General features: G+C 32.7%; 1 protein-coding gene across 1 annotated transcript in view; it reads left to right on the top strand.

Annotated features, from left to right (window-relative positions):
* AP3B1 (adaptor related protein complex 3 subunit beta 1) overlaps positions 1–14,175 on the top strand; it is a 452,161-nt gene that overhangs the window by 162,643 nt on the left and 275,343 nt on the right. Inside the window, exon 7 of the mRNA XM_007943446.1 lies at positions 5,656–5,838. Within this exon, the coding sequence (XP_007941637.1) occupies positions 5,656–5,838 (183 nt within the window). The remainder of the gene's footprint in view (positions 1–5,655; positions 5,839–14,175) is intronic.

The following is a 14,175-nucleotide window of genomic DNA, read 5'->3' as shown; positions in this document are numbered from 1 at the left end:
ATCTCATTTTCTTTCTCTTGGTTCTTTTCTTCAGTACTTCTTATTAAATTTTCATTTACCTCTTTTCTTCTTTCCAAGAAAAACCAAACTCGCTGCCATCGAGTTGCATCTAACTCACAGCGACCCCTCCTTGGGTTTCCGAGGCAGTATCAGTACGAAAGTAGATTGCCTAGTCTTCCTTCCAAGGAGTGGCTGGTGGGTTTGAACCACCAGCCTTCTGGTTAGCAGTCAGATGCCTTAGGCACTAGCCACCAGAGCTCCCACTTTAAAATTTAGTCTTCGTGTCTGATTATATCCCCTGCATCCCTACCAAGTTTCCTTCATGATTTCATTTATTCCTGATTTCTTTTTTTATTTTTGTGTTCATTTTTTAAATTTCTCATTTATGTTCTTTTTTTCCTGTCTTCCGATGCTTCTTTTCAGGTACTTAAAATTTTGGAATGTTATATTATAATTTCATTTGACTAATCATTTTTTGTGTATCATTTTCATCAGTTGAATTATTTTGATTTTCATCATTTTTTATATATAATTTTTAATACTTGTGGATTATATTCATCTGTATATTTTTTGCAATAAGATTGGTAGTTTGAATTTGAGATAGTTAACAAATTTCGTAGTACAAGAGCACCTTTTCTGTCAGAATAAAATAAATAGTGGTTTTTAAATTGGAGGGCTTGGTAAGGGGAAAGACATGCATAGGAAGGTATATGTGCTCTAAAATTATTAGTATTGGCCTGATCAGATCCTAAATTTACTCCTTATTTCTTATCATCTCATAGGTTCTAAAGGACTCTTCTCCTTCCTATCTGTTTTTTAACCCTTTTCCTCCATGAAATTTTCCATTCCAAGATTGGTTTATTGAGTCACTCCTTGAAGTCCTGTCTCTGCAATCTTTTCCAATTGCTCAGGAATTTTTTCAGTACAGGCAGTCCCCAGGTTATGAATGTTTGACTTATGTACAAACCATAGTTAAGAACTAACTCCTGTAAAGCTTATTATATTAACAATTTGAAGAACACACAACGGTTTGTAATAACAAACAGGAGCTGCTTTGGGAAACACATCAAAACATTATCATTATTATTATCACTATATCATTATGTTAAAGATTTTCCAGTGTATCTGGAAGTGTTTCTTTCATGTTATTTTTTAATACATAGAAAGGTACATTATGTACCATGTAATAAGACAAATATTTGAGTAACTGACACTAGATACAAACCATACCTAACTGTTCTGATTTACAAAAAAATCCGACTTAAAGACAGACTTAGGAACGGAAATCATTTGTAATCCTGGGACTGCTTGTATTTTCATATTTAGAGTGATCTTCCTCTTTGTGCTGTTAACCTTAGTTCAGTCCTATGCTACTAGCTCTTGTCTCTTCTGTCCATGGCATTTTTTTTTTTTCACAGATTATCATAGATTTTTGCAAAATGTTGTGATATAAGCCTAAGAAATAGCTCTCTGAAGTTGAGTGTTTGTTTTTCTATTTACATGTAATTTGAAATTTAGAGACTTTGAGTTTTGCTGAGGGCATAGGCTTTGGTCTTTCTGTTTTGGCAGGGATTAGTTTGGAAGATTCACATTTACCCAGCTCCTTTAGCTTAGTTATTTGGTATTTAAATTAATTACTTTTTGATAATGTTAGATGATATTTCTTTCTCTTCTTTAGCATGGTTATAATCTGTTCTAGAAAAGTGTACATATATATACATCTTTTTAAACTATTATTTCTTTGTTATGTTATATACTTTATCGAAGGAAGATCATTATATTTCTTCTCCCCCCAAATTTATAATGATACTATTGATATTTAAAATCAACAGAATCATGAATCATTTTTATTTTTAAAAATTCCCAATTAAATGAACCAGGTCTAATTTATTTCCACATTTTGAAAAGGAATTTATTTGCTGGCAGCAGGAGATTCTTGGGACCATGATGTTGATGATGAGGCTGTTGCTATTGTCTTCTTTTGGTACATATAAAAGGGATTAATCTCTAAAACAAAGTTTTCTTCATATTTGTTGATTTTAAAATACAGTTGCTGCTGCTGGTTTTAGCTAAAAGGAAGATTTGCTTACAAATGAAATTTTAACAAAAGTAATTCTATAATTCTCATTTTAAGGAAAGAAAATTTAAATATATTAAAATAAAATGGAATGTTTTTTCCTCTTTACAAGAGAAATACCAGTATTTTTCATATGGTCAATCCCTTTTGAAAAATAAATCATTTTTAGTTTAGGAATACAGTTATGGTAATGTATCTGTAAGAACTCTGCCATTATTTAAGTAACTATTGTCTGAAGATATCTGTATATTTTCAAAGATATTATTAAAATCTTACAGTTATAGTCAATGAAATTAAAAAGGGACATATGATATATGTTCTGACATCTCCAAATCACTGTTATAATTTTTCTTTATATAGTTTTTAATTGTATGTTGTTAGATTTTGTACCATTTGCTATATGACTTTTTCTATTAATGTATCCTAAACCATTTTCTCGTTTTCACTACATAGCTTTACTAATGATCAATTGTGAATTCATTTTTAAAACCTAAAACACTTTCTCTCTTTTTAAAGATATAGAAATCCATATTTGTTGAACAGTTTTAGCATAGAAGATATTTTGTCTTTGAATTACAGTACCTCATAAAGCAGGGTGATAGTTATTTTCTTTCCTTTCAGGTTTATATTAAGGAAGTTCTTTTGATAGCTTTTAAATTTGTAATAAAAAACGAAGTTTCTTAGTAAATGAATTAGGTCAATGCTACTGACAAACTAAGTTGTTTATATATTTTTTTGATGAAAGAGTTTCCTATCCTTAATTTTAGCTACAAAGTTAGGCTTAATGAATAAATTCTTAGTTCATACCTAAACTGTGGGGGTAAGATACCATTTTATAAGTTATTGATTTAATGTTAGTAAAAGCTTCACTGTTGTAGACCAAAAAAAAAAAACAAACCCACATCCCTGAGTTTGTGCAGATGTTTTATTGTGATAGATCTATTATCCAGCTATTAGAAGATAAATGACTGATCTTTCCCATTTTCCATGCCTCTAGAAAATTGAAATAAGAAGGGGAATATCATTTGGGCTGTATGATTAGGGCAGGCTGGATGGCCATTAATTTAAGAGAAGAAAATCTTGGCAGCATTGGCCAACTTATACCATATTATCAATCAAACCTTGATGCACTTCTTGTGATGACCCAGCACTCTCAGGTTTTTGCAACGTTAATTAGAATTCATGACAAAATAGATGCAAGGAAACGTTTTGTACCCTTCATAATTTTATAGAAAATTTATTGTTATTAGAGGAACCATTTGCTTAGTGTGATTTTTTTCATTACCAGCTTGTCAACTAGCATAGATAATCTGGAGAAAATATGAACTCCATAGATGGGGTGTCACTTTTGTTGATGGTTCATGTAGTTTACCTTGGAGCACAGCTAATGGCTGAAGTTCATAGCAACAGCACAGAAAAATGTGGCAACCAAGGGAAGATAAATGAGCCATGTTTATTGCTTTAATATAAAAAATACATAAATGGAAAACTGCATTTGCATTTGATGAGCTCATTGCTAGTTTTGTTTGAGTGATTTATTTTTCCCCTTATATCAAAAGGTACTGTTGACACAGTGAGATGGAAATTAACTGTCTGTTTTTTAGAAACCAATATTTTTGGTTTTAAAAAAAGTGGATCATTTTATTTTAATTTTGAATGTTTTATAGGATATTGAACATTTAGTACACTAAAATTATTCACTCTCTGGCAGCATTAGCCCAGGGTCAGACTGTTGAAACTATACAGTAAAATTTCTAAAATTTTTTTTGTGTTTTCTTAAATTTTATTTGTAACTAATTAATTATTTTCTTTCCTCTCTCTTTCTGTGTTTTAATACTTTAAATTTGTTGTAGCTTCATGTTGTTGTGTGCTTATAACTCTTGGCTTAAATTCAGATATCAAAAGGTAGCTGATTAGGAGTGTATTCCTTTTAATTGTTAGTGTCTGAAACATTTGAAAAAAGTATCTCTGGAATTAGGCAAATTCACTAGATTTTACTTAGTATATTTTTAAGTTTTAACAACTTTGTCTACTTTTTCATTTTCATGAGTAATTTTATTCTAAGTGGTATTTATTTTTGTACTTTCATACCCTTTTCCAATTTATATAAACACTAATTTGTTGTGTAGTTTTACTTGATAAATTTAGTTCTCTAAGAGAATTTTAAATGATACTAATTGTAGCTTACAGAAACATGATTATAATAGAATGTATAATATCTAAAGGGTGATTTGTACAGAAGGCATTAAAATGTAGAGCTGAAACATGAACTTAACTTCCTTTCTATATCAATGGCAAATAGAAAATTATATATATATAATAGTTTTTTATTTAGCTCACAAAAATAACCATTTCTTTGCTTTCTCGATTGAGTTGCATACATGCTGGGACCAGCAGGCACCAGTACATGGGCAGGGCTGGAGTCAATAAATGCGGCTTCACGTTTATACTGATTGGTAATTCATAAAATCCCCACAGGACTTGAAACTTGTTTAGCATAATAGCAAGTCTATATTCTGAGCTGTTTTCTTTCAATTGTTTTGTTGGTTGCATATTAATAAACTAAATGTCAGCCAAGTAGAGGGACAAACACTAAAAATATGAATATCATTGTATCTAATATTTTCAAAAAGTACCATTTCAGTAAGTTATATTTCGATTTAATTGCTTGTTTTAAGTCATTGGGGAAATTTTAGACACTAAAATGAAGATCTCTGGTGTTCAGGAAGAATATGAAATTAATATGGTTTCTCAAAACTGCATTAGATTGTTGACTAACTGCATATATATCAGTAGTACATATATAGAAGTATTAGTGTATATTCTGCTTAGCTTGTATCTTTATGCAGACAAAATCTTAATTTCACCACTTTTTAGAAGCATGACAATTCAAGCAAGCAGCATTTATGGTCCATTAATTGACCTTAGAGAAAGCTCCCTTTTGTCGGTGATAGATTATTTTAACTTATACATGTTGTTCTATAGGTGACAGTGTTTTACTAAAATTCATAGCCAGTATGTTTTCTTTGTAAATAAATTATGTTGGTAAAAACAGTCAGTTGAATTAAGATGTGTAAGATTTCAGAGTGTTTTTTTCTTTGTTAAAAATGTGTATTTTTTTTCGTATACTTTTTAAGTTAGGTTGATTGTGGAATAATTGCCAACCTCATTTTAGACTGACAAAAAATGATCTTGTTAGTTTTCTTGAATTTTTTTTTTTACATACTAAGTAATGATTAGAATGTAAGTTAGCTTTAAAATGGAAAATATGCAGTATTAGTATATTTAATCCATAACGTACAATTTATTGAAATTGAAACAGATGGAAAAAAAAACACCCGAATTTAACTTTTTTCAGAAAAGTATTTGTTTTACAGATATGTTACAAGTATTAAAATTACTCTTTGAGGGAGTGACACTTTAAGAATAGAATTATTTTCAACAGTCATTTTGTTATTGGAATGACTGAATATTTATAATACTGATTGTCATAAAACTGATTGTACTACTATAATGCCTGAGTAGATTAATTCAGGAATAACATTTTTTTAATGAGTTACTATTTCTTTCTTTTCTAGCTGGTAGCTGGCAGTGTTGTGATGGCTTTTGAAGAAGTGTGCCCAGATAGAATAGATCTGATTCATAAGAATTACCGCAAGCTATGTAACTTACTAGTTGATGTAGAAGAGTGGGGCCAGGTTGTCATAATCCACATGCTAACTCGATATGCTCGTACACAGTTTGTCAGTCCTTGGAAAGAGGTAAGTGTGGAGCAGTCTTTACACTTCTAAAGTATACTAGGAGTAAATGAGGTTTTAAGATTGTGAAAAAAAATTAAGAGTAGTAAAATACTGAAATTTGCATATTTAAAGGCTCATTTTTCTCATGTTCTTTGGGAAAAGTAGGGAACCAATATAAACGGATGAGTCATTGTCATTGTTTGGGCACAGATTAATGGCATATTGTATAAACTTTGAGTGTGAGACCTGGCAAGAGGCCCTTGTTAAGAGTAGCAGTATGATACAGGGTTTATAATGACATTGCCAAACCATGGGTTTTTTTCTTTGCTAATGACTTTCTCACCACCAGAGCCCCTTTCAAAGCTTTCAGCCCCAGCTGTTCCAGGTACTCACTTATAAAAGTAGGCAATGTGCTTCTATAATCTGTAGATTTATGCTTAGATAATTAATTCCTTGCCTTTATAGATAAATATTTGTGAAACTTTAATTTTTTCTAGTTCTATATTTCTAAAATATATTTTTTATGTTTTCCTTTACTCAAGCTGGTAGCATTTTAGGAAAATTAATAATGAAATATATATTAAAGTTATTTATGTTTTCTTTCTACAGATTTAACATTAGAAGCATACCTTATTCTTTTCATTTTCTGGTCAATTTATAAACTTTCAATTTTATTACATAGTTTGAATAGTGATCTCAATACATATATATTCAAGATTTAAGATTTTAAGATAAAACTTATTTAAAGAAAATAAAGATATTACATATTACAAGAATAGCACATTCAAATTATTGTATCTTTTGTCTTTTAAAAAATCTGTATTATGAGACTTTAAAAATAAGTTATGTAAAAAACAAGACAAAAAAAAATTATGTCATAGTGGTTTACACAAACTTACGAATAGGCCTTGAGTGCTGAGTATATCTGAGGTTCTTTTGTTAATTAGAAATAATATTAAAGTGAGAGAAAAATATAACTAAAATAGAAAAAGTTTCATAATACATGCTTTGATGATATGCTAATAAGCTTTTAGAGAACTATGAAATATTTTTCAGTGTTTTCTGTACTGAGAGTTGATACTACATTAAAATCTATAAAAAGTTTTTTTCTTATATATCTTTTCCAGAAGAATTCTTAAAATGTTCACTTACCCTAATTTTAGCATTAACAAAGTAGTTAGATTATTCTATTTTAAAAATTGAAGTATTTTTAGCCTTGTTTAAATTATTAGTATAAAAAAATTCTGTACTATGTAACATAAGGCTCCTAAATTGATGACATTTCACCATCCATGTATACATTATTTTATAGATACTTATTTTATTACATCATTAAAGTTCTGATGGTAATTTTTGCTAGATTAAGTAGCATGTCCATGCTGAAACTTTCTTAGCCCTTTGATGGTAATTGACAAGAGAGGTTGGTTACTAATAGCTAATTTGTTTGATTTCAGCCAATTCAAAAATGCTACTTAGGTTTTCTTGTTCCTTTTATGTTAAGGTTATAGGTGATTTTGGCTCATTTAACCACTATCACCATCTAAAAATTCTTTTACTTTCCTGTCACCATCAAATCATTTTCAGTATCTGTAATCAAACAGTTATTTTACTTCATCCATATATAGAAATTGGCGTTTAAAATATATACTTTCTTTAGCCTGTCTTCTAAAAATAGGTAGCAGACATTAGAATCTGTATTTGTTTTTAGTAATGTATTTTTCTGTTTCTTGAACTTTATTTTGTCTTATTTTAAACAAAACTCATTTTTTAAAAGCTACGTGCAGAAAAGGAAGTTGAATTCTGCACTACCATACACATTTGTTATTGTGGGATATAATTTGAAGTATTGTGACTATATCATTATTCCTTTGTTTTCATGTGTTAACTCCATGAACACTGTTAGGAACATGAGATGAGTCTGATTATTTTCCCTGGAGCACTGGAATTGGGCTAAATCATTACTTGTCTTTACCACTTACTTAATCTGATCTTGGCATTTTTCTAAACGATGAGGTTATTAGACTAATTCAATAGTTTTCAGATGTGTACCTCAGTCCAAGATACTGTTGAAGGGCCAAGTGTGGCAGTGGTGCACTAGAGTGTGCACTTCTTGGGCTCTTGCCACTGTTTCAGACTTAACCTTTTCCTGTTTTTCTATGGAGCACTGCATATGCTTGCCTTGGAGAAAATTTTTTTGGTTTAAAGGAAGAAAAGAACAAGAAAATCACTCAAAGAGATGATTTTGAAGGGTTTAGCTCATTCTAATCCTATTGTTTTATTTTGTGTTAAGTTATGAAAGCAGTGTAAGCACATGATGAGATAAATAAATCTTCCTTTGCATAATCTGATGGTTTTCCTCCTGGAGGCAGTTATTGTCAACTATTTAATTTCCTTTATTCTGGTGGTTTTAAATTTTACCTTTGAATAATCACTTCATTTATTAGCTGACTCCAACCCATCGAAAAATTGTTCTCTGATTAATTTCTACAAGAGAGTCTTCTTTAGCTCCAAATAATCAAGATTACAGGTTTATGTCTGTAGATACGTACAAATACATATTCTGTTTAGTACCAACATGTAGGATTTGAAAGGGCCACTCTTATTGCAGTATTACAATTAAGAACTGTAAAAAATACGAGACACTTGATTCAAACTTGTTTTATAAAGTCACAGTTCAAATGCATCATCATTTGGACCACATCCATGCTTACTCTTTCAGTTAACCTGTCTCAGACTTTCTCTGTGGCTAGTTATAATTCTGTTTTACTGAGAAACTTTTGAGAGGGCAGTCCAGCCATTGGCAATCTTCTAGGCTTTCTGACCTAGACTATGCTATCTATATCCAACTTTTTTACACTCCACATGGAAATTTCAGCTTTACAAATTGGCAGACTAAATAGCAGAGATTGACCATATCTAGAAGAAATTGACTGCTAACCAGGAGGCTGGTGGTTCAAACCCACCAGCCACTCCTTGGAAGGAAGGTTGGGCAATCTATTTCCGTAGTGATACTGCCTCGGAAACCCAAGGAGGGGTCACTGTGAGTCGGGTCTGACTCACAGCACATAACAGTAACAACAGAAGAAATTGACAAGTAACCAGTGTTTATATCTACTTTCATGTTTCACTTCTGTACGAAGCATACCATGTAGTAAAAAGAGGCTAAGATTATTTCAGACTAGAAGGACAAGGCAAAATAGCACTCTAACAGAATCCGTGCTGAGCTCTTAGCATCATTTTATCCTTTTGCCATCACCACTTGTTTCCTGAAATCAGTGGGACAGGAAGATCTTCATTCTAGCACTTCATCCTCTTTCAGAGTCAGGCAGAAATCACTTGCATAAAATGCTATGTGAACACCATTTAATGATAAATTAAGTACCTTGAAGTAGAAGAATTCATGAGTGGGAAAACAGAGTCACTAAAATAATATACTGACTTAAAAGTTACTTAAAATAAAAAAGATGGCTATAATAATAAATTCATTGAAATCAAATGGTTTCTCAAATACTAAGAGAAAATGTGAAAAGTAGTACTGTGATACTTTGTATTTAGCAGTTTACTGTATTGTATGGGAGCTCTAGTGGCGTAGTGCTAAGGCATTTGACTGTTAACCAGAAGGCTGGCGGTTCAAATCCACCAGCCACTCCTCAGAAGGAAGATTGGGCAATCTACTTCTGTAGAGATACCACCTCAGAAACCCAAGGAGGGGTCACTATGAGTCGAATCGACTCAACAGCAGTGAGTTTTGTTTTGTTTTTTGTATTGTATACTTTCTTATGTAGTATTCTATTTGAGATAGGGGAGTAGAAATTATTATACCCAACTTATAGATGAAAAACTGAGTTATAGAGAGTTTAATCAACTCACCTAAGATAATATTACTTATAAAAGGTAGAGTCAGTAATCAGTGGCTAGCCCAGAATTCTTTCCTTTATATTCTATTACTTTGTCACTTTTAATAAAAATTAAAATATTTTTCGATTATCTTAATAAGTTTTCATGTGTTTGCTTCTGTCTTGGGGAAAGAGTCTCTATTGTACCTGTTTGAATTTGGGGAAAAAGAGACCCCAAATTCAAATAGGTTCAATAGAGACACTTTCATTATGCCTTGGACAGAATAAAGAAAAAACAAAGACAGTCATCCTGGATAAGGGAAACGGTCAGCATGAGAAAGTTGAATGGAGTCCCCTGAGTCACTGCCATGTTGCTAAAAAATAAAAAAACAAAACTCACTGCCATCGAGTCAGATCTGACTCATAGTGACCCCTCCTTGGGTTTCCGAGGCAGTATCACTATGGGAGTAGGTTGCCCAAACTTCTTTCTAAGGAATGGCTGGTGGGTTTGAACCCCCACCCTGGTGAACTGTGATAGGCAGTATGCCACCAGAGCTCCTGGCCATGTGGCTAATAATTATATATAATTTTTTTTTTAAAGGGGGTGGAATCATCACAAAATCATGATTGTTGGTAGATAGAGTCGTCACTGTTATAGGCAGGACTACAGAAGCAAGGAAAAGACCATGATTGGGATAATACATAATTAAAAATAGAAAAGGATTACAGAATTGGTTCTCGGCGTTGACTACCTGGCTAGGTGGTAGTCTGGATAGATTGTGACTCATGACCATGCAGTCTGAATCTTAGCCACATGGTGGCTATCAAATAATACCAAGACCCCTACCTTAATTTAAAATAGAAAAGGACACTTTCAGGCAAGTTCCCTAGTTCTTTGTGAGAGTATAATCTACTTTCAACCATACTTTTCCTGAATCTACTTCCATAGTGATACTGCCTTGGAAACCCAAGGAGGTGTTGCTATGACTCAACAGCACATAACAACAACAACAACAACGTTTGTGGGAGGAGCTCTGGTAGCATAGTGCCTAAGGCTGTGAACCAGAAGGCTGGTGGTTCAAACCCACCAGCCACTCCTCGGAAGGAAAACTGGGCAATACACTTCCTTAGAGATAATGCCTCTGAAGCCCAAGGAGGGGTCACTAACAGACCTTGTTTGGTTTTTTGGTTTTTTTTTTGGAACTTGTCTGTGCAAAGCTATAATGTGGGTATATTGGTCAGAAAGAACTCAAATGGCATCTGAAACTTATGTCAAGCCTCAAAATGGAATTAGGGCTCCCACTGCAGACCACAGCCTTTCACAACCCCAAGTACTTTAAAATTTAAGCTCTCATACACTTACTGTGTTGCAGTCATAGCTAACTTTGAAGCCCTCAGTCAGTAGTGCTCAGACATTGCAGTTAGCCAACAACCATAATTAAATTTGTTTTTCAAGGATAAAAAATGATACGTTTCATTGAATTTTAAAAAATGTTTGTATGCTTGAAAGGTAGCAAAATTATTTGGGGAGAATTGATGTTGGTAGAAATACTTTTGAGATGAGCTCATGTACATGCTTTTGTCAATAAATTCTCAAATGAACACATTATATACAAACAAACTTCTTCAGGGGCAGAAGAGATTTTTAATTTTGTTTATTTGCATCATTATAGATCAGTATTTAGGCTGTTTATATGTAAATGTGTGATTTGAGGAACAATTAAGTGTTGACAAAGTAGATTGCAGTCATATCAATTGCAGTGTATTTTCTATAATTTTTCTAACTGACATCTTTGATGATAAATAGTGGATGCCAAGTCAAAGCCCATTATACAGTGCACTAGGAATTCATGGGGCTGTCAGGGAGAAGACCGATTGACTTTAAATTTACATATTAATGAGAAGATTTGTTAAGAGGGTGCTTGACTATAGAAAATAACAGCGTATTTATAGGGCACGACATTTTATAAATAAAGCTGATGCAGGAAAATGGAAATTAAACCTCTTAGGTTAATAAATTCAAGAGACTGCTAAAATGCATATTTGCATTTTTATTTTCTTAAATTTACCTTACTTTTTGCAGTCCCCCCCCCCCTTTTTTAAATTCTAGATCAAGTTTAAATAATTTTCAAGGAAATAAAATTACTTAAGTATTTTCTTTGTGTAATTCACATTTATATGGAAGATACTTGAAGCATAAATGTAAATCTCTAAGACCAAATTGTTTTTGGAGGAATGGATTAAAAGATGTATATACACAACAGAAAGTAAATTTTAAGTGATTTAAAAAACAAACCTTCAGTGACATTAATAAAACTCTGACATTGAGGCCTGATGGGAATTTTATGAATCTAGCTCTTCAAAATTCATCTTTTCTTGGTAGGTGACAGTTGTGCAAGAATTGTCTAAATATTTTACTTTCATAATTGGAAACTTAAAGTCTTAATATTCACTGTAACTTTTAAGCACATTAATCTCAGTAATATAATTCTGTTGGCAGTATTTAGGTCATATTGAAATTTGAAGTCATTAATTTATTTCCTGTGTGTGTGTGTGTGTGTGTGTGTGTGTGTGTGTATACATGTGTATTTCAATTTATAAAACCTTGTATTGGTTTAAGAAAGTTCAAAGTTTAGAATTTTGTTTAAAATATTTTTAAGATATATTGAGTTTTTCAGAGGTAGCTCTAAGAAAATAACTTGCAAAAACAAAAAGGTTATATACATACTTAGTGATTCAGGATTTTCAGGAAGTATAAAGGTTCTCCACAGCTTTTTATTGATTTGGAAGTTGAGGGAAGTGCTCCATAAACTCCATTCACCTCCAGGTCGTGACCTTGGGAATATCAAGTGTTAAGCTAGATATCTTTTCCTCAGTTTTTATTTCTTTACAGGTTAATTTTATTTTTAAAGTAAATTTGTGTTATGTTTTACCTCTTGGCTATAATAATAAGTTCATTGAAATCAAATGATTTCTCAAATACTAAGAGAAAATGTGAAAAACAATACTATGATACTTTATGTTTAGTGATTTATTGTATTGTGTGGAGACTCTGGTGGCATAATGGCTAAGGCATTTGACTGCTAACCAGAAGGATGACACTTCAGACCCACCAGCCACTCCTCCGAAGGAAGATTGGGCAATCAACATCAGTAGTGGTACTGCCTCAGAAACCCAAGGATGGGTCATTATGAGTCAGCAATGACTGGAGGCCAATGAATTAATTATAGAAATGGAGAATTATATTATTATTTAATTGCCTCTACTTTCTCTCTTTCATCCTTGCTATATAATTGTAATTATTTAACTCATGTCCATTGTTTATCTTACTATGCCTATAAATATTATTTATACTGCATAGCAACATTTTATCCCCTTTCTTGTGAAACTTTTGATTTTTCCTGGAGTCAAAAATTACCTCCCTTGGGGACCAGGTTTGCTGGTCCAATAGAGCCTGGTGGAACCACTGAGACTATGGCCCCTAGCTGCCCTGAAGGTCTGGAATTGAAGCCACACCTGTGGTTTCCAGCTAAACAAAGTACAGGCATGTGAATTAAACATTTACCTCAAGTAGACACATGCCCTGGAGAGAACAACCATGGGAGAAGGAAGGGCACCTTATGCACAGGGAGACAGCTCAGGGCGCAGAAGAGTATGGAGGGATGGACACTGGGAAGTGGTACCTTGGGGAGGAAATTGGAGGGGAGCTGTTGCATTGTAAATTTTGGTCAATGACATGAGACAAAGTATATTATGTGAACTGCTGTATGAAAAGTGAATTTATTCTGTAAATCTTCACCCAAATCAAAATAAAATTAAAAAAAAAAAATTACCTCCTTTTTTTTAAATTTGTGTAGTTGTCCACATCACTTTTATAAAGCATTACAGATTCTCCATCAAAATAGTGAATCCTCTCCATATGCTATTTTTCATGGTGTCCCTGGTTTCTTTGCTCCATATTATTTTCTGTGCTGAGCTCATTATGTTTATGAATCATGTTATCATTTCCTTTGTTGCTGTTTTGGTATTTGCTGAATATTTGTGCTTATCCTCTTTTTTGGGAGCTCTGGTAGCATACTGCCTAAGGCACTTGACTGCTAACCAGAAGGCTGATGGTTTAAACCCACCAGCCACTCCTTAGAAGGAAGAAGGGGCAATCTACTTCCCTAGTGATACTGCTTCGGCAACCCAAGGGAGCGGTCGCTATAAGTCGGATCCGACTCGACAGCACATAACAACAACAACAACATCCTCTTTTTTATTTGTGATATAAAGGTTTATCATTTTTCTTTGAGGTTACCCTGTGATTTATAATTTTCTCCCCAAGTTTAGAACAGTCCATTCTGTCTGGCAACTCTCTTGACATCCTCACCATTTAGAAGTTCTGTACCTACACAGTATATTCCCTCTTTTTGGTTTGTAGTTCTCCTCATTTGCCAATTGATGTCTCTGGTTCCCTGTTTACAATCTTGTAAGCTTGTTTTACTTTGGATATGTCCATAGCTGTGGTTTCTGGGTTATG

Source organism: Orycteropus afer, unplaced genomic scaffold (assembly GCF_000298275.1).
Source record: "Orycteropus afer afer isolate SDZICR_OR568_19922 unplaced genomic scaffold, OryAfe1.0 scaffold00107, whole genome shotgun sequence".
Taxonomy (NCBI): domain Eukaryota; kingdom Metazoa; phylum Chordata; class Mammalia; order Tubulidentata; family Orycteropodidae; genus Orycteropus; species Orycteropus afer.
The sequence above is the reverse complement of the archived record's forward strand: the minus strand, read 5'-3'. Positions and strand labels throughout refer to the sequence as shown.